Source organism: Scyliorhinus torazame, chromosome 3 (genome assembly GCF_047496885.1).
Source record: "Scyliorhinus torazame isolate Kashiwa2021f chromosome 3, sScyTor2.1, whole genome shotgun sequence".
NCBI classification, from domain to species: Eukaryota; Metazoa; Chordata; class Chondrichthyes; order Carcharhiniformes; family Scyliorhinidae; genus Scyliorhinus; species Scyliorhinus torazame.
The window spans coordinates 34,328,469-34,352,595 of NC_092709.1; the positions used below are offsets into that span (position 1 = coordinate 34,328,469).

Sequence of the window (24,127 nt, forward strand, 5' to 3'; positions counted from 1 at the left end):
TTTGATGTGAGACAGGACCTGTCAATCAAAGATTGATGTTTATAAACATTGCAGTTAGAGCACTTCAGAGTTACTCAACCACGAAGGAAGATGAATGGAGCAAAGCTGACAGCTGTGTCAATGAAATAGCTGTCAATCACAGATCCTTGAGCTGCAAGTCATTCATTCATTTCCCTTTATTAGGATGAGGGTGTTTAAACACAGCTGACTGGTTTTCTTTTTTCAGGAATTGACATGGAGTGCTTCCTGTGTCTGAGCCAGCAGGTGAATGGCCCATGTGTGTCTTACAACAGTTTTTTTCACAGCCACTGTCTGGATTGCTCTCTAGCTTCCAACAGGGGTCTCCTCTGGGGGGGGGGGGCTTCCTGACAAGGGTCTCTCTTCTTGGGGAACTTCTGGCAGAGGTCACTCTTCTGGGGGGCCTTCTGACAGGGGTCTCTTTTCTGGGCGGGTTCTTTGGGGAATCTCTTTATTTAGGGGGGTCTCTGGAGGGGTGGGAAGGTCTTGCATTGTGAGTGTAGTGACCCTCAGGTGGACTTGAGGAAACTCCCTGAAGGGAGTGGTCCTCAGCAGGGTCATGCTTGCCCATACCTGTAGTAATTCTCGCCTATATGATTCCAGGACTACAGGACCGGAAAACCGGATTAGGGGGGTGGTCTGCAGAGAGGGCGATAGGCGGGGGGGCTCGGCCTCCCAAACTTGTTGTACTATTATTGGGCGGCAAATGTGGAGAAGGTGCAGGGCTGGGTTAAGGAGGGGGAGACCCGATGGGTTAAGATGGAGGAGAGCTCATGTAGGGGGTTGCAGGTGCTGGCAATGGCGCCGCTCCCGATGGCACCGGGTAAGTACTCAGTGAGTCTGGCGGTGGTGGCCACTTTGAAGATCTGGAGCCAGTTTAGGCAACATTTTAAGCTGGGGACCAGGTCAGGGAAGATGCCGATTAGGGGGAAATCATGGGTTCGAGCCGGGGAGGATTGATGCCGGAGATGGGACAAGAGGAAGATTAAGAAAATTTGCGAGCTTGGAGGAGCTGAGAGAGAAGTACGGGTTGGCACAGGGGGAAAGGTTTAGATACCTGCGGGTTCGAGATTTTGCAAGGAAGGTTTCCCGAACTCCCGCTAGCACGTCCTCCTCATTGCTGTGTAGCCATCTGAGGTGGCCACCTGCAAAGGGCCATGGGAATTATGGCCAACCCAGGAATGAAGACAGATACAGAGCTTGTGTGTATGTGAAACACAGATAGCTAGACCTGATCGAAACCACCCGCCCCCCCTGCTCGTTTGCATTCTAATGGCCTATTTCCCCGGAACAATAGAACTCCAATCAAGAAACCGATACAGCCACAGACTGATCGGCGCCACTCCCTTTACTCAGAGAGCCCAACTGCCAAGGTCAATGACCGCTAAGGACCCGCCCAGCTACCAAGGCACCCACACCTTTATTGGCCAAAATCGAAGGCAGTGATCAGAGCCCTGTTGAACTATTGGGTCCAAAGTTAAGGACCGCCCCAAAGAGCGCGAAATCCGAGAGGGATAAAAGTGGACACAGCCATGTGCTCTGTCTCTTTTGGACCTGGCCTGCGCCAGCCTCTTTTGGGATCGGCCTGTGCCCACACCAATCACAGCACAACGACCAGCCAGCCAAGTTCAAGACCAACGATCGCTACCTGACGGATGAGCCCAGCAGAGACAGAGCCACTTCTTCGAATCAGCCACGTGAAATCAAGATAAAGGCCTTATCCATTTGCACAGTGCTGGTCGCCCTGAAGTTAAGTATAGGTTATTGTAGCTGATAGGTGTAGTTTAACTTGTAGTAGATATTGTGTTTGCATGTCGAAGTAACCCTTGTGTATGTAAATAAACCATATTTTGAACTAACTAACTGGTTGTGTGGTCATTTGACCGATATAAGGGAAGGCTTGTGGTTCACTAAGATAAATAGGAATACCACAGTATTGGCGACGCTGTTGGGACATAACATCATATCATAAAGAGCAACATTATTGGCGAACTCTGACGTGACTCGATTAGAAGTGACTTTGCCACTCCGAGAGAACCCACAAACTTTAAATCCAATTGCGTGAAAGAGAAAGAGCCCATATCGACCAAATAACCGAATTTCGGAAATGTGTACTAACCTGCATGCGTACCTAACAGGGAAAGTAAGGTAAACTCGTTAGCATGGTGTAAAACTGTCGAGGGAATTGTGAACCGGAAAGTAGCTCAGGCCATACCGCTGTTCGAATCGCCGCCTTATTCCCCTGTCCCAAATTAAAGGTAGGGAAAGAGAAGTTAAAAGTAGAGCAAGAGATATTAGAGGTAGAGCAAAAGAGATATTAGAAGCAATGGCCACTAAAGCGATGGAACGTTTAATGAACCCACAGGAACCCGAGGTCACAGCGAGCAACAGAGCAGAGCAGAGCAAAGCCCCATATGGGAGGAGGAGTTGAGGAAGTATGAAAAGGGGAAAGAATGGCCCCTTTGGTCCAATTTTTGTGCAAGTGGCGAGTCAGGTCCAGGAAACATAGGACAAACTTGGTGGGACAACGTAAGTGAGTTCCATAAGAAAAATGTAGCAAAGGTCCGAAAGCCGATGACAATAGTGTCCTGTTAGGCACAGAAGAGGTCGTGAAGAGGTAGGCAGTTAGTTGAGAAAGAAGGGAAACAGTAGTGAAAGCGAAAGGATAATTGAGCAACTTCGGGAACAGTTAGCAGCTAAAGAGAAGATGGCTGATATGAAATGTGCACACCAATCTTGTTTAGTTCCCCTTAGCAGCTTTCAGACCCAGTACGATAAAGCCTACCAAGATACACAGCGCGCAGTCCTGGTAAGAGAAGAGACAGAACAGCAGGTAGCACAGTTAATGAGTCAATACGCTCCATAGCTCCACGAAGGAACAGAGACAGAGTACAGTCGACCATGCGAAATGTCAGCAAAGGATACTGAAATTACAGTCACTGCTTTCAGTGCAGAATGGCTTTAGGTATACTTTTGGCTAGAATTTAGATGAGGAAGATGCCCCCGATTGGCAAGAATTAAACGAAAGCGCCCAAAGATATGTATAGGACATGGGAAGTCAAAATCGAGCCCCCAACGCCCCGAAAAGGAAAGCACCCGCACCACCGACTGCACAGGCAGCAGACACCCCACTCACAATTCGACTCCCATGAATCCGGTCACCACACAGCGCAAGTCATCAGATCAGGATGAGCCTGATATCGTTTACACCACCCCACTATCCATAACCCAGTTGAGAGAGGCTTGCATGAAAATTAGTCCATTCCAGCCCACCGCAGACCCGCACAGCTTCGTTGAGGAAGTGCGCCAACAAAATGTTATGTGCGGCCTAGACGAGAGAGAGGAAGTCAAACTCAGTTATGAGCCTTAGCCAGTCCGTAAGATCAGCTTTGCCTGAACCCCAAAATGTAGCAGGAGGAACCCTACAGGAAATGAAAACGGCCATTTTAGACGCAATCGGGTATAACAAAGGAGATCCAGTCGAGGGTTTAAATCATTGTAGGCAAAAGGGAGAGCATCCGACCGCATTTGCTGGTCGCCTATGGATTCATTTCATGGCAGTCTACGGACAAATGAACCACGTACACCTAAGTGAGGACGACACCACTAAATGGTCCCGCACCTTAGTCTCGCATGCCACAGAAGCAGGTCAAAAGGCTTGTGTGAATTATGACCCCACACAGAATGAAGTGTGGGTATTAAAACGACTTTCCAGAGCATAGGAACAATCCCTACACCGACAGACATATCAGGACGAGATAGAAGCAAATATGCACCCAGTTAGAACTAACCAAGGACCCGCATGGATAAACGAGGGTAGAGAAGTCCAATATCCCAGGGAACCATACCCAAGGGAGCAATACACCTGAGCCTGCTCCACCTGACATGCCCCGGGGGGTCATGTTACAACTGTGGGCGGTCAGGACACTTCGCCCGAGGTTGCAGGAGACCCCACCACCAGCTAGACTAGCCCCCAGATACGAAAGAGAACACCACCCACAGCAGCTACCAGGTCCCAGCTGCCCCATGCAAACTGTGAGCGCTTTCCCATCACGTCTCATGGCAGGGACACCTCAGCAATGCCACTTCATTTTGTTTCTCTCCTCCTTCCACTCTTCTTCGGTCACACTACACCGATATGCTAGTTACACCCCAGGCCAAATGTGACTGCGGCTAACAAATATATAAAACTGGCCACCCTGAAATTCAGCTGGTTAAGATAAGCCTCAACCTCCCATGGTTGTGATTTAGGAAAAGACTGGTCGAGGAAATTGTCATACCACTCCCCGCATCAACCACAAGCTGCGAGAGGCTCTGTACGTTAACAATTTGCATTCCATGTCTCTCAAAATGGTATTTCAAAACAAAAAAATGAGGGAGTCACACATGGTGACAATCATAACGGGTAATTGGAGTAAGGAGAGAAAGACTAATAAAACAAGATATTAACCAAAGATAATAACAGATACTCTGCTTGCACCCCCAGGATTACACGGAAAACAGAAGAGACAGGATAAAGCAAGGACTGCTGACATGCGTTTGGATCATCGCTGGACTTCTGTAACCTCGCGCGCAATGGACTATTTTAATGTACACCACACCAGGCCCAATCACTACCACACGACAGGACACCCCTAGCCCGGACACGACAGACACCGAAACCCCCACTTGGTGCGAAAACATTGCCAAATGGAACCCCCTTTCATACACAGTAGAAGCCCTTCGAGTAATTGCAATAATCTGCAGTGTCATTCAGACACTTCATCTCCGTAAATGGCGTAGCAAAAGCCTCCCGCTCCCCGGTATATACAGTCCGGGCCCCCTATTTTGGAATTCAACAAAATTGAACGCATGTATTAATTGCTGCTAAGAATCAACCATGTACCTCTTTAACTTTATTAGGATTAAGTATGTGATGCTGCTGTTTTAAATTTTGTACCGTACATAAGTTCTTTGATATGCACCAGCAGCATGAGAGTAGCTCAGATAGTGTTAGCTAGAGATCAACTGTGCAGATAAATTAAATGTTTTATAGTGACCGTTAGAGAGGAATTAATTTATGAATGTATTAACGAAATATTAGGTAAATGCCCCAAAACATAGGATAGAGTAGAGTTGAACCTTGCCTTGATCAAGGGTGACCGGTCCACCAAGGATGAACAGGGATCAATAGTGTGATCCACCACGCTTCGCGTTCAGGATCAAGAGGATGGGATGTAGGCATCTGAGATGGCCACCTGCAAAGGACCATGGGAATTATGGCCAACCCAGGACTCAGACTGATACAGAGCTTGTGTGCATTTTGAAACACGGATAGCTAGGCCTGATCGAACCCCTCCCCCCCCCCTCGCTTGTTTGCATTCTAATGGCCTATTTCCCCGGAACAATAGGACGACTCCACTCAAGAAACCGATTCCCAAAGACTGATTGGCGCCATTCCCTTGACTCAGAGCCCAACTGCCAAGGTCAATGACTGCTAAGGACCTGCCCAGCTCCCAAGGCACCCGCCCCTTTATTGGCCGAAATCGAAAGCAGTGATCAAGAGCCCCGTCAAACTATTGGGTCCAAAGTTAAGGACCGCCCCAAAAAGTGCGAAATCCCAGAGGGATAAAAGAGGACACAGCTATGTGTTCTATCTCTTTTGGACCCGGCCTGTGCCAGCCTCTTATGGGATCGGCCTGTGCCCACACCAATCGCAGCATAACGACCAGGCAGCCAAGTTCAAGACCAACGATCGCTACCTGACAGATGAGCCCAGCAGAGACAGAGCCACTCCTTGAACCAGCCATGTGAAATCAAGATATAGGCCTTATCTATTTGCACAGTGCCGGTCGCCCTGAAATTAAGCATAGGTTATTATAGCTGATAGGTGTAGTTTAACTCGTAGTAGATAGTGTGTTTGCATGTTGAAGTAACCCTTGTGTATGTAAATAAACCATCTTTTGAACTAACTAACTGGTTGTGTGGTTATTTGACCGACATAAGGCAAGGCTTATGGTTCACCAAGATAAATAGGAATACCCACCGTATTGGCGATGCTTTTGGGACATAACATCATATCATAAAGAGCAACAGCTGGAAGCGGTGCTGTCAGCAGGGGGGGTTGGAGAAGGGGGTTGAATCCTTATGAAAGGATCCTGGAGGAAAATAGGGTGCCCATGGAGGGCATTAATGCGAAGTGGGAGGAAGAGTTGGGGGGGGGGGGGCGATGGAAGAGGGATGTGGTGTGAAGCGCTGCGAAGAGTGCACGCCTCAACCTCGTGTGCGAGATTGGGGCTGATGCAATTGAAGGTCGTGCGTAGGGTGCACCTTCCAAAATCAAAGCTGAGTAGGCTGTTTGAGGGGGTGGAGGGTGTCCATGAGCGATGTGGGAGGGGCCCCGCAAAGTTTTGGTCCTGCCCGAAGCTGCAAAGGTATTGGCGGAAGGTATTTAGCACTATATCGGGGGTTTTGCATACAGATGTGGAGCCCGGTCCTCTAGAAGCCATTTCAGGGTGTCAGACCAGCCTGTGTGCAGGCAGGTGCAGGGGTAGACGTTTTAGCCTTCGCCTCGCTGATCGCCCATTGGCGGGTCATGTTGGGGTGGCAGTCGGCCTCTCCTCTCTGTGCCTCGGCGTAGCGGGGGGACCTGCTGGACTTCTTGACCCTGAAGAAGGCGAAGTTTGAGCCGAGGGGAGGGTGAAGGAGGGGTTCTACAATTCTTGGGATTTGTTTATTATGTTGAATGTTAAGGGGAGGGAAAGAGGGGGGGGAAAGAGGGGGGGGGGGATTGCCTTCCTTTTTGTTCTCCGAGTCTGTATTGTCAGTTTTATATTGTTGGGGTTGTTCTGTTTTTGTTTCTTTTTTGTATGGCGAAAATGAAGAAAATATGGTCAATAAAAATATATATATTTTAAAAATTTCATCGATAATGATGGGATGGGCCCTGTGCTTCGAGTTCACCAGCTGGTTTGTATAGGCTTGTACGTGATAGTTCGCAGGCAACCTTTCCAAATGAGGAAACCATTCTGTTGGTCTTTCTAACAATACCTGTCACAAATGCTTCCGGTGAACTTTCTTTCTCTGCATTGAAAAGAGCAAAAAAATTTGTGAAGTACGATGAGTCAGGAACATTTGGCAAAGTTCAGCAAAACAATTAAAAATGCATCTTTACAAGATTTTACCTATGATGATGTGATTGATGATTTTGTGAAGAAAAAGTGCATAAGAAAAGCTATCTAAGTTGCCATAGATTGCAAACAACTGATGAAGCAAGAAAATCTAAAATATATGTCCCTCTACCATGTTCTCCAGTCTGAATTCCTTTCTTCAAGAGAGAACATATACTGGTCTGATAGAATGGCTGGTGATTACATGCTGCCAGTTTAACTGGTGAGTAATGCCATCGCTCTTTACTGGCCTTCAGAAAGTCTCTTCTTACTCTTCAGGACAATTAACGAATGGAATCCTGCAAGACAGTTGTTAGCATTAGGCTTAGATCAGACATTCCACTTCCTTGGAGTATTTGCTCCTGCACTGGACATTTTCTGGCTCATCCTGCACTGGCTGTGCTGCTGTCATATCATCGGCTGATTACTCTATCCAGCTGCTAGTAATCCAGTTTATGTTTGGTCGCGATAACAGGAATGGGTGGGTTGTCTTAGAAGGAAATATTGGAGAGATTAGGTTTGTATCTACTAGAGTTTAGAAGAGTAAGCAGTGACTTGATCAAAACCTTTAAGATCCTGAGAAGTGTTGACAGGGTGGATAGGGAGAGGTTTCCTCTTGTCAGAGAATCTAGAACTGGGGGCCACTGTTCAAAAATAAAGGGTTGTTCAGTTAAGACAGATAAGGGGTGTGATCTACCAGCCTCGTCGCACCCGAACGAGAGTGCGACGTGGCTGGTACATGCCGGGAGAAGCCTCCCACTGGCTTCCCGGCAGTCAGTCCATCTCACGAAATCAACCCAGATCTTGCGAGGTGGCGTGATCAGGATCTTGCCCACAATGGGCGTATCCAAGCCCCACACGCCTAACTAGGTTTTAAACCTACTGGGCATAGACACCCGAGATCTACCGGCCTCCCGGCATCAAACGGTCTCCCCCGTGAGTCCCATATGGGCGACATTTAGTACTGGTCCACACGAATGTGCACCAGCTGAAACAGCCCCCTGGAGTCTCCCAGGCCATCGGAGGCCCCTGGTCACTGCCAAGGTGCCCGGGTGACACTGCAAAGCCGGCAGCAGAACTACCAGGATGCCCAGGTGGCACTGGCTGAGGGGGGCAATGCCCATGAACGGAGGTTTGGGGGGGGGGGGGGGGCGGGTAATACAGGGCAGGTATGAAGGGGCCCCTGGAAGGTTGAGGAGGTGAAGTATGGGAGACCTGGAAGGGGAGGTTGGAAGAGAGGTGTGGGGTAATGCTCATGTTTGGGAGTGGGGTGGGGGACCTGCAATCTCAGACTTAAGAGATCTGAAACCTTTTCAAAACGGCAGCCCGATCTCGGAGGAGCAGGTCTGGCCAGTCAGTTCAGCTGCCCAGTGATGCAATCTACCAGCTGTTCACGCTGGCGGGATATTGCGGTACATAAACTGCAGTGTCAGTTTAGAGCAAGGCAAAATTCTCCTTTTGGGAGACTGTGGGCACAATTCAACTAAACGGGAACAAAGTCCCATAGGAAGCGCGTTTAGCCACGTGCTTCCTGGTGCTCTCAGCGCCGAGAAACATATGGCTATACAACACCACTCGCATTAAATAAGGGCACTTCGCGGGGAACGCACGGCCACACATAGCCCAGTTTTCTGCACCGAGGAGCTCCATTCGGCGTAACTCCTCAGCATAGCAAGAGGTCAGAATGGCACCTCTGAAGTAGCTGATGTGACCCCCGACACCCCACCCCAACCGAGGGTCTCCAGCAGCCACCCCCCCCCCCCGAAACCAATGCAGAGCACCCTGGCCCGATTGCACCCGCACACAAAATGCCAGCTTGGCACCTGGCAGTGCTGCCTGGGCAACCTGACAGTGTCAGGCTGGCACCTTTGTGACATGGGACGCACTTCTGAGTGCCAACACCTGGTGCGCTTCTGATTAAGCTTGGCCCTTGATAACAGCTGGGGTATGCGTGTGCCCAGAGGGGCAACCTGGATAGGCTCCCAGATGACCAGAGGCCTTCTGAGCTTTTAAAGGACACAGGCAGTGTGAGCAGTCAGGAGCCTGTGAGTAGCACCAAAGGGATGCGTTTAAAAGACAGACTGCAGCAATGGTAGTCTGAGCCAGACCACCCCGATCCCGAGGGGACACACCAAGTTCATGGACATAGCACCAAGTCACTATCTGCTACTGCCTCTAGCCCGGCAGCCACCCCCCAGCAAGCCCGACAGTTTTCAACCATTTTTCAGTGTTTTGTTAGCCCCCCGCTCCCCTTCCGCAGCCATGACACCAAGTCCACGTTTGTAAATACTTGTAGTAATTCACACCCGAGAGGAGCGGAGCATCGTGGAAGGGTGGTTTCCAATCTGTGTCCAATCCGCCAATCACATTTAAATGCATGCGAATGGCGGTTTTGCATGCCGCCGTCGGTCCAGGGCGCAAACCTCGTTATCGTCACAAGCGAGGGACTGGAGCATGGTGCCCACATCGCCATCGGGCACAGAACTCTACTTTGGCTGGACGCCTGATTCTCCACCAGATCGCAGTTCGGGCTTGTGGCACCGCGAGACAGTGAACCTGTCCCCAAGTATAATGGGATTGCATTGTTGATGTGCTGTTAGTTGGATGAGATGTTAAACCAAAACCCTGCTCAGGTGGACGTTAATGATCTCTGTCAGAAGAGCAGTTTGCCCAATGTTCTTCCTTCGACCAAAAACCATTGGACAAAAGGTTGCCTGATTATTCATCTCAGTTACAACTGTGGGACTTCACTGCATGTATTAGGTGCCACATTAGCCTACAGTTGCTGGTAAAGCCCTTTGGGGCATGCCAAGAAAATGACAAAAATACTTTATCAATCCAAGTAAATTCTTGTAAAATTTTATTTTTTAATGATATCTTATTAATACTGATAGAGTTGGAAGGGTGTGAGCAGAACATGTCACAACCTCATCCAGTATTAGCGTAGATTTTGAATTCTATCTTGTTTCATTTTTAATTAAAGAAGCAGGTGGTAACTTCTGAACCTAGATCAGCTTGCTTTACTGATTTGAATTGCTAATGACAGGATTCATGCAAATAACAGGTGTTTTTTATGATATTGCTCATGTCTGGATACATCAAACTATCAAAGATGATTGTTGTGGATAGTAGATGGAGTTACAATGGGCACAAACGTTGTTTATGGAGGTAAACTTCTGTTTTGCTACAATTTAAAAAACATACATTCTAGATCTCATCAACTATAATATTTCTTTGCATTTCACAAGTGCTTCACATTTCTTTCCTTTAAGAGCATATGGACACAAGGAGGCCATTCAACCCGTTGCGTCTGTTCCATCAGTCAATTTAATTATAATTCGGCCTAGAAATCACCAAGTGTGTGGCAAAGGCTGGCATTTGATACAAAAAGGTACATTTGTTAGCTTATTGTTTCCTACGTACTTATCAAATATAGACCAGAATTAACGTCGATTGAATAAAAAGCATTTATTCAAACTTTAAATGCCCATCTTACACAGTAACCTAACACGAACAAAGGACCATACAGAAGTTTTCATTTGAGGAGAAGACTGTACTGTAGCCCCCCACCCCCCCGCCCCAAGCATACAAGTCCACCACTTCAGGGCTTGTAACTTAGTGCCCAGGGTTTGGGAAGACTGCAGGCTAAATTTTACCAGTCTTCCTGGTGATTGAGCAGCAAACAATGTTGAGGGAAGGCAGGGGTGGAGTGTCCATGGTCCCACTAGCATGCCATCTTGCCAGCAGTGGAGAAGGCAGCAGACGGCCCTCCCTCCCAGAGGCCAATTGAGCCACTTACCAGAGGCAGGTGGGACCTTTGCCATGCAAGGAACCTACATTTATACCCCGATACCTCCTGATGGATTCAGAGGGCAACTTTTGGCCCATGGAGGAGTTATTCCAGCCTCCAGCCCTCACCGTCTCTCCCACCTCCCTCTAGTTGATCGGGACATGACTGACTTGCCCTCGCACACTCCCAGACTCCACTTACCTGGTTGGGAGTGCAACAGCCTTCCAAGACATATGCTTTTTCCAGGTGCAGTCCCAGCAGTGACTGCCACTCCTTTTAGTGTTACTGAGACTGCTGAGTTGCCAGCCCTCCAATTGGCCGACAACTCCTGCGAGGGTGGACAGACATTCACAATAGGGATTGCAGCCCCGACGGCAGCCAATTAGTTTCCTAGATCCCTGCAAAAAGGAGCTCCGGGTTCTGTAGAAGGCCCAAAGATGGGTCACTCCCCACTTTTGGACCCATTAGTGGAACCCCCACTGTGAGAACAAACCTCTAGGCCTGCATTCATTTAGTTGCCTGAATATAATTGGATCAGTTTACCAGTTTATGCAGCAAATTGGTCATTCTCCCTCTCCCAACCCCAAAACAGGAAGCAGTTGTTGGAAACCTTTAACCTTAGCCCCAACAGACAGACACGTGACCAATGCAAATCTCAGTTTCATGGTGTTATTTTGTCAAAACAAAACTTTCCAAGTTGCAGAATAATGCCTCCAGTGTGGAAAAAAGGTAAAATTCACATGGAAACCAATGTATTGCAGCACAATTCTGAGAAAAGGTCTTCAGAAATTCTTGGAAGCTACAGAAATGGAGGTTTAACATACAGGCTTATATTTAAAATAAAACAAAAATGACTGCCCATCAGCCTCTGTAAGCAAGAGAGGTTAATGATTGCAATGATCCCTGAAAGTTCAATATGTTACACTGTATGCAGTTCGAGCATTTTCTTTTATTTCAGATTTCTGTTACTTGTAATGATCGCAGTGGGTTTTGAATACTGGTTATCTATTCACCGTTGTATTTTCTTGTTATGAAATATATGTACTTGACTTTGAATGTGATGAAACACAGTACGATTATACACACCTCAACTCTTTGCGATGCTGCTCCAGTTCTGAATTTTGCTCAGTCACTGCATTCATAAGCTGCTGATTAGTCTGAAACAGGGAGAAGAAAAAGCTATGTGTCCAGGTTCACAGTTTTAAAAAAAAATTTGTTCATGTGAGGTGGACATTGCTGGCTGGGCCCCAGCATTTATTGCCCATCCTGGAGGACATTTCGGAGTCAATCACGTTACTGTGGATCTGGAGTGACTTGTACGCCAGATCAGGTAAGGACGTCAGATTTCCTTCCCTAAAGGATATCAGTAAACCAGATGAGTGTTTACAACAATGGTTTCATGATCATTATTAGCCTTAAATTCCAGACTTTTATTGAATTCAAATTTCACTATCTGCCATTCGAACCCGAATCCCCAGAACATCACCCAGAGTCTCTGGATTACTAGTCCAGCGACAATACCACCCTGCCACTGCCTCCCCGTAATGGAATAATAGCCTGCAACAGGTTTAGGAAAAGGCACGATTGCCTTGCATTTAAAGAACAAATTGTACTTCATTTTAAAAATGGAGAATGCAGTGTTTATAGGTGTAGCAAAAATATGTTCCAGAGTCTTTCCCAAAAATGCAGAGTGTTGACTCAGTTGAGAAAAGCAGTGAGAAGCTCACAGGCTGCACAGCTGCCATTTCCCGCCACACTGCACAGCACTCTGTGCAATTTCAAAGGGGAAGTGAGAATCTACACAGTCAACTGGAGGGGCACAACCTTAGAAAGCCGACAACGGTGGGAATGCCAAGTCGGGTCGCCGTTTTTAAAGGGCACCCTGATCTCCGATTTAAATAAAAAGCACCCCCCGCCCCCCCCCCCCCCCCGCCGCGGTCGCCGATCCATGGCACGGGCATAGTGACCCTACACGGACATAGGGAAACTCCATGTATAAGGGGGAAACCACCCCGACTTGCAGAAGGGAAAATCCTAAACACCCCCCACGGATAAGGGGAACCTCTGCAATGAATTCTCCAGTGGGCCAACTGTCAGTGTCCCTTGACAATGCCAGAATACCAGGGGCAATGCCCGGGCACGTCCCTCACCACCTGGGAACTATATCTACCTGCACGACCCCGCCATAGTCATCTCGACTGGTTTTCATTTTTGAAAACCGGTGGGGACCGGGTGCATGATGTCACGCCGGCTGGGTGGGAAGTTACGACCAGGGCGGAAGTAGTGGCATCAAACTCGCGAATGTAATGTTAATCTATGCAAATCAGGCTTATGCCCTTACTGGGCGTGAACCTGATTATATCATCAGTGGGAGGGCGGGGATTTCATTCTGAGATCTCTCTGGCGCAAATCCCGTTTTTGGCCTCTCGCAAAATTTAATGGCCATTATGGGATTTGTGACCACAGTTAATGCGGCTGCCAATCACAGCCCTGGTCATCAGAATTAAGCAGTAACAAAAGCGGCACTAAAGCAATTTTAAAATTTAAGAGATCTTCATTTTCTTAATATCAAAAGATTACGCAACTTTTAACAGCATTTGCAACATTGTACCATCACTACATAGGAAATCAGTTCAAATATCCAATAATATTGATATTGAGTACTTCAGACCATATCTACTTTTGACTGAGAGATAATGGACTTTTGGCTGGCTCATCGCATCCACAGCAGCGGGGGAAGCCACCACGGCAGGGCCAGAAATCCTGCCCAGTATTTATACTCGGGCGAGTTTGAACTTTGGATCAAGAAATATTAGCACTAAAGCTATTAAATTGGCCGGTGACTCTCAAATTCTTGAAATACAATTTATCAACTAAAAATTTATGAGAACCAAAACATTTTCCAGAATTATTTCCCTTAGAGTTTTAATATATGAAACAGAAATAAAAAAAGAAAATACTGGGAAAAAACTCAGGACTGGCAGTGTCTATAGAGAGGGAAAAAAAAGAGATAACGCTTTGAATCCATTTGACTTCTTCAGAAAAACTGAATATCGGCTTGCGTGAGCATTTTCCAGATGTTTTGCCTTACCAGTTTTAACTTTTGGTTGGCCACTTGAAGCTGCTGAGTAAGTTGTTGGAAATGGGCAAACCGTTCCTGAAACAAAAATACCAAACTTTAAGCACTTGCTTAAACACAAATTTATCAAGCACTAGTTAACAGCTATTTAATAACATCTTGGGTACAATTTAACACCCAAACACCAGAGACCTGTTTTGGGTGTGTTTAGCGGGGCGTTTCTCAACGTCTGCAGCACGGAGAACAACGATGCTATCAAACAGGACTTTGTTGTTAGCCTTGGTCAGGAACGCCCTGCCAAGGCCGCACTTGCCTCATTTCCTGCTTGACGAGTGCATTAAGAGATCGGGACGACATTTTTAAATGCCGTCCTGATCGCTAGACAACCCTCATGACCTGGGAGATCTCCCCCCCCCCCCCCGATCTCTAGACAACCCTCGTGACCCGGGAGACCCACGCCCCCTCCCCCGTCCTGATCTCTAGACAACCCTCGTGACCCGGGAGACACCTCACTTAGATATGTAAATCTGGATCTCACCCAGCGAGGGCGAAATCCAGATCGCAACATCTCGTGAGATTGAACAGCTTCCTTGTGTCACCAAGTAGGGCGCAGCAAGGACATTTGATTACGCCCCTTTCTTCATTCCTTTTTTAAACAAGTCAAAAATCTTTAAATATTTCTATATCAGGAAAACGTTTATTTAACTGAATGAAATGTATAAAAATATTAAGGATGTCATACATTCTGTTGTTGTTGGTCAAAGGCATGATTCTGAGCCTCTGTCACATGATCTTGGTTCACCTGCTTCATTCGATCAAAAGCTTGTGTAACTGATTGCCATAACTCCAAGGCCAAGTCTTTTTCCTAAAATGCAAAGTAATCCATCAGCAAGGAAGTCCAGAATGTCATCATTTTGTGGACTGGAAATCACATCATAATTGCCATTTCTGTGCTCACTCAGATCCAGGAATTTACTGTTTTTGTTGATAATTTGCTAATTTTACTTATTTACCTAAAACTTCAAAATAGCAGGCTTGATATAATAATGTTTCTCTTCTTTGAGCCTGTGTAAAACTATTTTAATGTGTTCCCTCACTCTAAATTCAAGGTTTCCAAATTGAAACCTTTCATCACTGTATCACAAGGATAACTAACTCCCCCACCCCCCGAGTTGATCTAGTGTTCAACATTGCGTCTTCCAAACTATCAGAAAGCAGAAAAACACTTGATTAACAGAGATCAGTTTTAGACGTTTAATTATATTGAACACCGCAAGTCTGAAATCTTTGTAAAGCAAGCTAATCCATTTTACATGTGATTCCATCTTCAAATAATGTTACCATGAACTTTAATCGTCCTGTGAATGTGATTGAGAGTGAGGAACCACACAAAATAAGAAGTGGTTAATTCAAGTAATATTTGGCATTAGTTCTTTGTGAATGTGGCAATATCTGTATTGTATTCAAACACGTGATAAATTGCCGCTTAGTGTCCAAAATTGCCCTTAGTGTTGGGTGGGGTTACTGGGTTATGGGGATGGGGTGGAGGTGTTGACCTTGGGTAGGGTGCTCTTTCCAAGAGCCGGTGCAGACTCGATGGGCCGAATGGCCTCCTTCTGCACTGTAAATTCTACGATAATCTATGAATCTATGATGAGTTAGCTTAGCGCTTACGGAAAAAAATGGACATGATAGTCTTTTCCATTTGAAAACACACTCGGAGCTACATTAATGATATATGGCCCTCCTACTGGATAAGTGCACAATCATAAATACATTACATTAGTTTAGTGGCTATGGTACTGACCTAGTAACCCAGAGGTTTGTAGTACAAGGGTCTGGCATATATAGGATTAATGTGAGATTGACTACAGTACTGCCCACACAGTGATGTAAGGCAGCATGTAACCCACACCCAGGGGCAGTCTAAAGTTGGACAGAGACAAATGTACTAGCAAGCATGGAGACAGCTCTTAGCTAGTCCCCTTTCAATAAACACTCACATTTAACCTACATATAGAATCATAGAATTTACAGTGCAGAAGGAGGCCATTCGGCCCTATCTGAACTGGCCCATGACAAAGAAGACTTCGTCGGATGTACCGAACTGTATCTAACACCCTACAACGTGGTGACAGTTTGTGGAAAAACCCAAGAAAATGCAGAGAAAAACTAAAATATGCTGGAAGACTGAGAATAAAATTCAGCAACGCGGTATGGCCTGAAAATCTCCAGAAGCAGAGGGAAAATAACAAGGAAAGACTCTTAAAAAGGCTTGGAAGCTGGAGTAGACATTTAAACTTCCTTACTGTAGCAGAAGACTCCACTGAATATCCTTTGCAAGTCCAGCTTCAGATCCCAAAGTGCTGAGTTAGCTGTCCAGGCAGATGTGAGCTAATCATTTAAACCCTCGAGGGTACAGCAAGAAATTTAAAATACAGTAAAGTCCCAACATTCGCGGGGATTACATTCCGGCAAAACCTCACGAATGGTGAAATCGCAAATGGTGAACATGTTTGTCAAAAGGGACTTAGTTAGAACAGGGCTAAATCGCTGGCTTTGAAAGCAGACCAAGCGATTTTCATTTCATTCATGTTCCAGCAAATTGTGGTGCAATACCTGAATAGGACAGATGGGGGAACCTCTGAGCAATATAGTACATCAGTGAAGACTTCAAAATTGTTTGGGCTGCACTTCCGCTCCTAGAATAACCATTTGAGAAAATAAAAGCCTCGATTGCTGATTTCTTAATTTAAAAAAAGAGCATAGGCAAGAAGATGAGCCACAGTGTCACCTCCATGTCCAGAAGCTTCTTCCCACCTGGATCATCAAATCAACACTCAGCACCAGCCAAAAGCCCCAGGGAAGAGAAGGAGAAAAAAGTGCGAACATGGTTCCTGTCATGCAGTGTAAATTACACAAAGTGCGCGTAAATGAAATCAGGAATAAGGAAGTCGTAAAGGTGTGACCAGAAATTGCCATTCAAAAACTCAGTTGTAAAAACCTGATTAATGAGTCGGCGCCGGAGAGAACCGTGTGTGTGCTCACTCTTGAGGAAACAAATTCACTCAGGAAAATCACAATTAAAGAATCAGCTTCAAAGACCAGCAAAGGACAGGATTCAACATTTTTGCGGCGCTAAACCATAGCACTGAAACAGAGGCGTCCGCAGCTGGTAAATCCAAACAGCCATTGTTTAAAACCTTTTCAAGACTGAGCGCGAGCACCCTCGAGCGGGAGCCCACCCAAACCGGCAGGTGAACGGCAGCACCATCTTAAAATTACGAAACCTCTTAAAAGCAGAACCAACATGTAACCTTTGATCAGAATTCCACACTTACAAGTCAATTTAGACAAATCTAAGAACCAGATCAATTACATAAATGGGAGCTTTGGAAAAGATTCCTAACATTCAGCAGGTTCAGACAAAAGTTAGAAGCAGAGCAGATTAATGCACTGCTTTACTCAGTAGGCCCAATTGTAGACAATATTAACAGAAGACAGGGAAGCAATGAATCATCTGTTAAATTTGAAATGCTAAAATAATTTGACAGTTATTTCAGTCTAAGAAGCAACAAAATAATCAAAAGAGCTAAATTTAGCAAGAGAGTCCAGCAGCCAGGAGAACCTGTCAGTTCATTCATCAATGATCTGTACAGGATGATAGAAGGTTGCGAGTACGGAGACTTAAAGTCCAATCTCAGAGACAAAATAGTGGTTGCAGTACGGAATGATGTACCCTCTGCCTTCACGCAAGCAAAGGAAGATCTAACCTGAGAAAAAACAACCTATATAGTTAGGCAGTCAGAACTTGCTGAGCAGCACAGAACCATTTTAAGGTGAGAAACTAAACTAGCTGCGGAGGCCAACCCACAGTTCAGGTGGTTAAGCAAAACAGACACATAATTCTCCTGTTTATTCCCTCATTTTTCTCTTTCTTTTATTTTTTGCTCTTACAATTTTGGCCTAAGGGTGATTTATGGGCATGTGGTTTGAAGGCAACCTGTATCTTTAACTCAAGCAGAACTAGTGACCTGTGACTTTAAGGCAAAGCAGTCTGCACAAAACAGCTTTTAATTCAAACTAGCAGAGTCCAGAAAGCTGTGTTGTTCTAGGCTGGTGATTGCAGATTGGCTGACATCAGTGCTGACTCTATTGGACTGACTTGGCTGGCGGCCAATGAACTGCCGGTAACCGGTGGTGATTGGTTCTGATTTTTCCGGAATGTTTCTCTCTCCCTAGTACGGCTGGGTTGTTCAGTTTTGCTTTTGGTTCAGAAGCTGGAAGAAGTATCTCTAATTTTCTGTCTCAAAGATCTAACAAATACTCTCTAAAAAGTCCAGTAAGGCTGGATATTATTTTAGTGAAACTGCAGAAGATTGAGATTAAAACTTGGGCTGGAAGCTGGGTTTGATGCGAGACCAAGAGTCTTAAGAGAGAAATAGACTCAAAGGTGTACCTTGGAGTTGAAGGCTCAGTTTAATAAAGGCTAACGTGCCTCTCCAGAGGAAATCCTACGGCCTGTTAGTACTGAATGAATGTTTCTGCAAGAAGACCATCACCAACTGTACACTGGTGGCATTGATCACTCAGCATGCTGGGAAGACATACTGCAAAGAATTTGACATCGAAAGCAAGGACTCATCCATTTTTACCGTAATCCTTATTATTTTACCCCTTTTCATGCCTCTATGTTTCTCTGTCTTGTGTGTGTTTGTAGAGGGTGGGACAGTAAAAGAGGGGAGGTAGGTTAGCTTGTTGTTATTCCTTTGTAATTACTGCATATTCCATCTCCATTTCAGTTATAAATAAACAATAATGTTATTTCAACTTACACACCATGTGACTGTAAATTATTCGTCAGCCAGGGCCAAAGATATCAGGAATTTAAAAAAAAATAATGGGTTAATTTCACTTGTGTTGGGATTCCAGGGCCTCTGAGACTGGAATCGACCGTGCACTAACCCATGGTGTTGTATCACAGGGATACTGCAGACTAGGAAAGCAATACCCAAACTGGCCAGTAGAGCAGCCATGCCAATACTGTGGAGCAAAGCGCCCCCAAAGGAGAGAACAGTGCCCTGCAATTTTAGCCCAATGTGTTCAGTGCAATAGGATTGGACATTATGGCAAACTGAGCAAGATAAAAACACTGAAACGTGCAGAAGGTCCAAAGATCATCCATCAGGTTGAGATTGCCAGCCCAGAAGAGAGACAGTCATGCGTCTTAGGTGAGAGCAAAAATCTTGAGTTTCTCATTTGGAATGCCGACATTTCAGTCAATGGCCATTTAAAATATTTTACCATTAGACACAGGAGACAGTGCAACAGTCCTGTTGAACAAAGAACCGTGGCTAAAAGACCTCTGGGTGCAAGTAACAGACATACCACTCTATGGGCCTGGAGGAATCCGGCTTCCAGTCATAGGCATGATTCTGAAACCACTCGGGTATGGCAGAAAACAAATCACTGAGCTGATGTACGTCACCCATAACCAGCCTTTCTTGAACAGAGATGTTTATGTAGCCCTGGATCTCCTCAAAAAGGCAGAATGTGTCATGACAACCACTTTTGTTAATCGTATAGAACTGCAAGTTCCCAAATAGTGAAAATAAAAGTATCCTGATTGGGACTTCAGCTCTGAACTGTCTTCTCTTTTTGTGGAGCAGATTTGCCCATTCATGTTACAGATGCCAGAAAAACACCCAGGAGGTAATCACAGGCAGTTACAATGGTGGATATAAAAGAGAGCGACCAGCAGTCTGATGAGCCTCAACCTCAAGACGACAGTACAGCAGGTTGGTAATGGAATCACCGAACATATGCTGCAACCCACGAACGAAAGCCGCAAAAGATACTGTAGCCTAGTAACAGCCATGCATTGCAGGGGCGTGCGTACCACTAAATCTCATTTTAGTCACAGTAATGTTTCTCCTCCATCACAGAGCACATCACGACCCACACAATGACGGAAGACGAGAAAGAAATTATAAGGAGATAGGCACAACGTTCGTCCACCAAGCAAGAAACGCGTTAGGGTGGCAACCACCGACAATGCAGCAGCCAAATCGATTAAGTGTGGTTCAACACAAAAGAAAGGAAGAAGAGGATGAAAACATCCCAGATGCCAGGACAACCTCCAAACATACAGGAAGAACCAGCAGTGACAGGGCCTACTATTCGTCGGACAGTAGGCAAATGAGATATAAGACCATAAGACATAGGAGCAGAATTAGGCCCGTCGGCCCATTGAGTCTGCTCCGCCATTCAATCATGATTCTCATCCCCATTCTCCTGCCTTCTCCCCATCACCCCAGATCCCCTTATTAATCAAGAACCTATCTATCTCGATCTTAAAGACACTCAGTGATTTGGCCTCCACAGCCTTCTGCGGCAATGAGCTCCAGAGATTCACCACCTTCTAGCTGAAGAAATTCTTATTCATCTCAGTTTTAAAGGATCACCCCTACAGTGTAAACCTGTGGCCTCGGGTTCTAGTTTTTCCTACTAGTGGAAACATCTTCTCCAAGTCCACTCTATCTAAGCCTTTTAGTATCCTGTAAGTTTAAATAAAGATCTCCCCCCCCCCTCATCCTTCGAACCTCCAATGAGTACAAGCCCAGAGTAGTTAACCGCTCCTCACATGACAAGCTCTTCATTCCAGGGATCGTTTATGTGAAGCTCCTCTGGACCCTTTCCCAAGCTAGCATATCCTTCCTTAGATACGGGACATAACTGCTCACAATACTCTGAACGGGGTCTGACCAGAGCCTTATACAGCCTCAGAAGTACATCCTTGTTCTTGTATTCTAGCCCTCTCGACATGAATGCTAACATTGCATTTGCCTTCCTAACTACCGACTGAACTGCACGTTAACCTTAACAGAATCTTGCAGTAATCCCTTTGTGCTTCTGATTTCCTAAACCTTTTCCCATTTAGAAAATAATCTATGCTTCCATTTTTCCTACCAAAGTGCATAACCTCACACTTTTCCACATTGTATTCCATCTGGAAGAGTTGCAAGGTCTCCAGACCGCTCAAACCTTATGGAGGTATAAGAGTTTGGCACATATAGGGGTAATATTGGGCTGAATACAGTACCAATCACAGAGTGATGGAAGACAGCACATGGCCTGCGCCCAGGGTCAGTCTAGTGTTGGACAGAGTGTGTACCAGCAAGCATGGAGACAGCGTCTAGCTTGTACCCTTTACTGTATAGTTCTAAGAGTCAATGACGATTGACAGTTAACCTATATAAAAGTACGAAGACTTCTTCAGGCCTACCGAATTGTATCCAACACTCGGCAACAAGGCTGAGAGTTCAAATCCCACATGGCAAATTATGGAACTGAATTCAATAATTCTGGTAAATTGTGGAATAAATAGTACCAGGAAAATAACCATAAAAGCTGCCAGATAAATGTAAAAAAAAAACTGCTTCATTTGTATTTAGCCTAGCAATTTTGAGCTAATGGAATAAAAATAATGGGTCAAAATTGTGAAGTCCCTTTCTAACAGCACCTCACTATGTGAACTACAGCAGGTCAAGAAGGCTGCTCACTGCCACAGGCAATTCGGGATGGACGACAAATGCTGGCCTAGCCAGCGGCAACCACATCCTTTCAAAGTGTTTTTTCAAAATCTGTCACCGTTACAGTTTAGCCTACATATGTCTGCAATCCCCACACTATGATATATTCCACCTTACAGGTGACTAAATCTTGAGGCTATGCTTTATGATTCGGTCAAACCTCTGACTCCTATTTCAATATTGCTATGAACACAGATGTTGTTATAAGGATTGTGACAAATTATTCTGAATGTGAAAACACCAAGCATTACTGCAGGCTAAGAAGTGGTTCACTTTGCACCTAATCACCTACCTTACTGGTTCGACATAACTGTTCCTGTAGGTTTCTCACCATTTCTTCTTCCATAAAACCAACATCAACAGTATCTGCACCAGAAGGTAGAGACTCCAACTGTTTTTCAATGGCTTCCAGTAATTCTGTATGCAACCTGTAGCACAGCCAATTATAATTGTACCAGTTAGAAAAGAGTCACAGGGCAGCACAGCGGCTAGCACTCTGCCTCACAGCACCAAAGTCCCAGGTTCGATCCCGGATCTGGGTCACTCTTCGTGTGGAGTTTGCACATTCTCGCCTCCACAACCCAAAGATGTGCAGGGTAGGTGGACTGGCCATCCTAAATTGCCCCTTAATTGGAAAAAATGAATTGTGTACTCTTAAATTTATATTAAAAAAAGAAAATAGAGTTACACTTGATTTTGGTATGGCATAGACAGCTATTTTTACAACAATTCAACGGCACACCTAACTTAATGAAGCAATCAGTACCTGGCTACAGTAAATACTTTATAATAATTCTAACTTTAAAAGCAGGATAACCTCACCTTTCATTTTCTCTCACAACATCTTCAAGCTTTAACTTCATTTCATTCATATGAATCTATTGTTAATTTAAGAAAATAAGCATTGCTAGAAAGTTGATCTATAAATTTTCCAACAAAATCATGGAATTTAAATAGCACAGCAAGGTTGAAGTATTCTTACACGGTGACAATCCAATTGTTCATTCATTTTTTGCAGCTGCTTGTCATATTCTGTTATAAGAGGTGCCATGAGGCTGCAGAGGAAAAAAATGGAAAGTACAAACTTGAAACATCAGTAAATTATGTACATGTTAAAATTCTCTTAGAAAATCAGCAACTACTAATGTGGTGGATGTACTCCACATGGATTTTAGCAAGACTTCTGACAACGTCCCAAGCTGCAGGAAGGTCAAAAAAGAAAAGCCCATTGGTACCAAAGGAAAAGGTGGAAAATTGGATCCAAACTTTACTTCATGACAAGAAAGTGTTTTGTGACTGGCTGTTACCAGTCCTTTGCTTTTTGAAATTTATATTAATGATTTAGGCTCAAATGTAGGGGCGACACAGTGGCATAGCGCCAGAGACCCAGGTTCAATTCCGGCACTGGGTAACTCTCTATGTGGATTTTGCACTTTCTCCCAGTGTCTGCATGAGTTTCCTCCGGGTGCTCCGGTTTCCACCCACAGGCCAAAGATGTGCAGGTTAGGTGGATTGGCCATGCTAAAAAAAATTATGCCTCTTAGCATCCAAAATTGTGCAGATTAGATGGGATTGCAGGGAATAGGGCGGGGGAGTGGGCCTAGGTAGGGTGCTCTTTCAGAGGGTCGGTTCAGACTTGATGGTCTGACTGGCCTCCTTCTGCACTGTAGAAATTCTATGCAGGGGGCACCACAAAGAAGTTTGCAGGCGATACAAAAATTTGCCTTATGATTGACAATGAGGATACAGATGTTCTGGTCAGTTAGGCAGAAAAGTGGAAAATGGAATTCAATCCCGAGAAGTGTGAGGTAATGCATTTTGGGAGCTGCAACAGGGAATATATAATGGGAGGATACAGAGGCATTTGGAGGAACAGAGAGATCTTGCAGTGTATGTCCACATATCCTAAAAGGTAGCATGATAGATCGAAAAGTGCTTAAGAAGGCATATTGCATGCTTTCCTTTATTAACTGAGATAGGAGCAGCTAGGTTATGCTGGGACTATTTACAGAACTTGTTAGATCACAGCTTGAGAACTGGGTACAATTCTGACCACCACTTTCCTGGAAAGATGTGATTGCACAGGAGAAAGTGTAGAGGCGAGTTATGAGAATGTTGTCAGGTGTGGATAGTTTTAGCTTGGAGGAAAGATTGTCTAAGCTAAGGTTGTTTTCCTTGGAACACAGGAGGCTGAGGGGTGACTTAATTAAGCTATGTAAAATTATGCGATATAGTACATTTATCTCAGGAGAACGGCTAGAAACCAGGAGGCATAGATTTAAAGTGATCAGTATAAGAATTAGAGGGGAGATGAGGCGCCTGGAAATCATTGTCTGAAAGGGTATAGCGGAACTGTCACCACATTTTAAAATGTTTTGATGTCTACTTGAGGAGCCATAACCTGCAGGGCTATGCACCTTGTGCAGGAGGGTTGGATTAGGTTGGGTAACTCTTCGTAGACTGGCACGGATACAATGGGCTGAATGGTATCCTTCAGTTA

General features: G+C 45.3%; 1 protein-coding gene across 4 annotated transcripts in view; it reads right to left on the bottom strand.

Annotated features, from left to right (window-relative positions):
• The window catches only part of sclt1 (sodium channel and clathrin linker 1), a 155,492-nt gene that overhangs the window by 91,254 nt on the left and 40,111 nt on the right, over positions 1-24,127 (bottom strand). For 3 of the 4 annotated variants that reach the window (XR_011940101.1, XM_072495565.1, XM_072495563.1), the window contains exons 5-11: positions 22,610-22,682; positions 22,450-22,505; positions 21,920-22,055; positions 14,778-14,900; positions 14,048-14,113; positions 12,043-12,113; positions 7,048-7,080 (exon numbers count right to left, since the gene is read on the bottom strand). Coding sequence is in view for 3 of the 4 variants with exons in the window: in XM_072495565.1 (XP_072351666.1) it covers positions 7,048-7,080; positions 12,043-12,113; positions 14,048-14,113; positions 14,778-14,900; positions 21,920-22,055; positions 22,450-22,505; positions 22,610-22,682 (558 nt within the window). In the remaining variant the exon portion in view is untranslated. The remainder of the gene's footprint in view (positions 1-7,047; positions 7,081-12,042; positions 12,114-14,047; positions 14,114-14,777; positions 14,901-21,919; positions 22,056-22,449; positions 22,506-22,609; positions 22,683-24,127) is intronic. The other variant, XM_072495564.1, reaches the window with a different exon arrangement.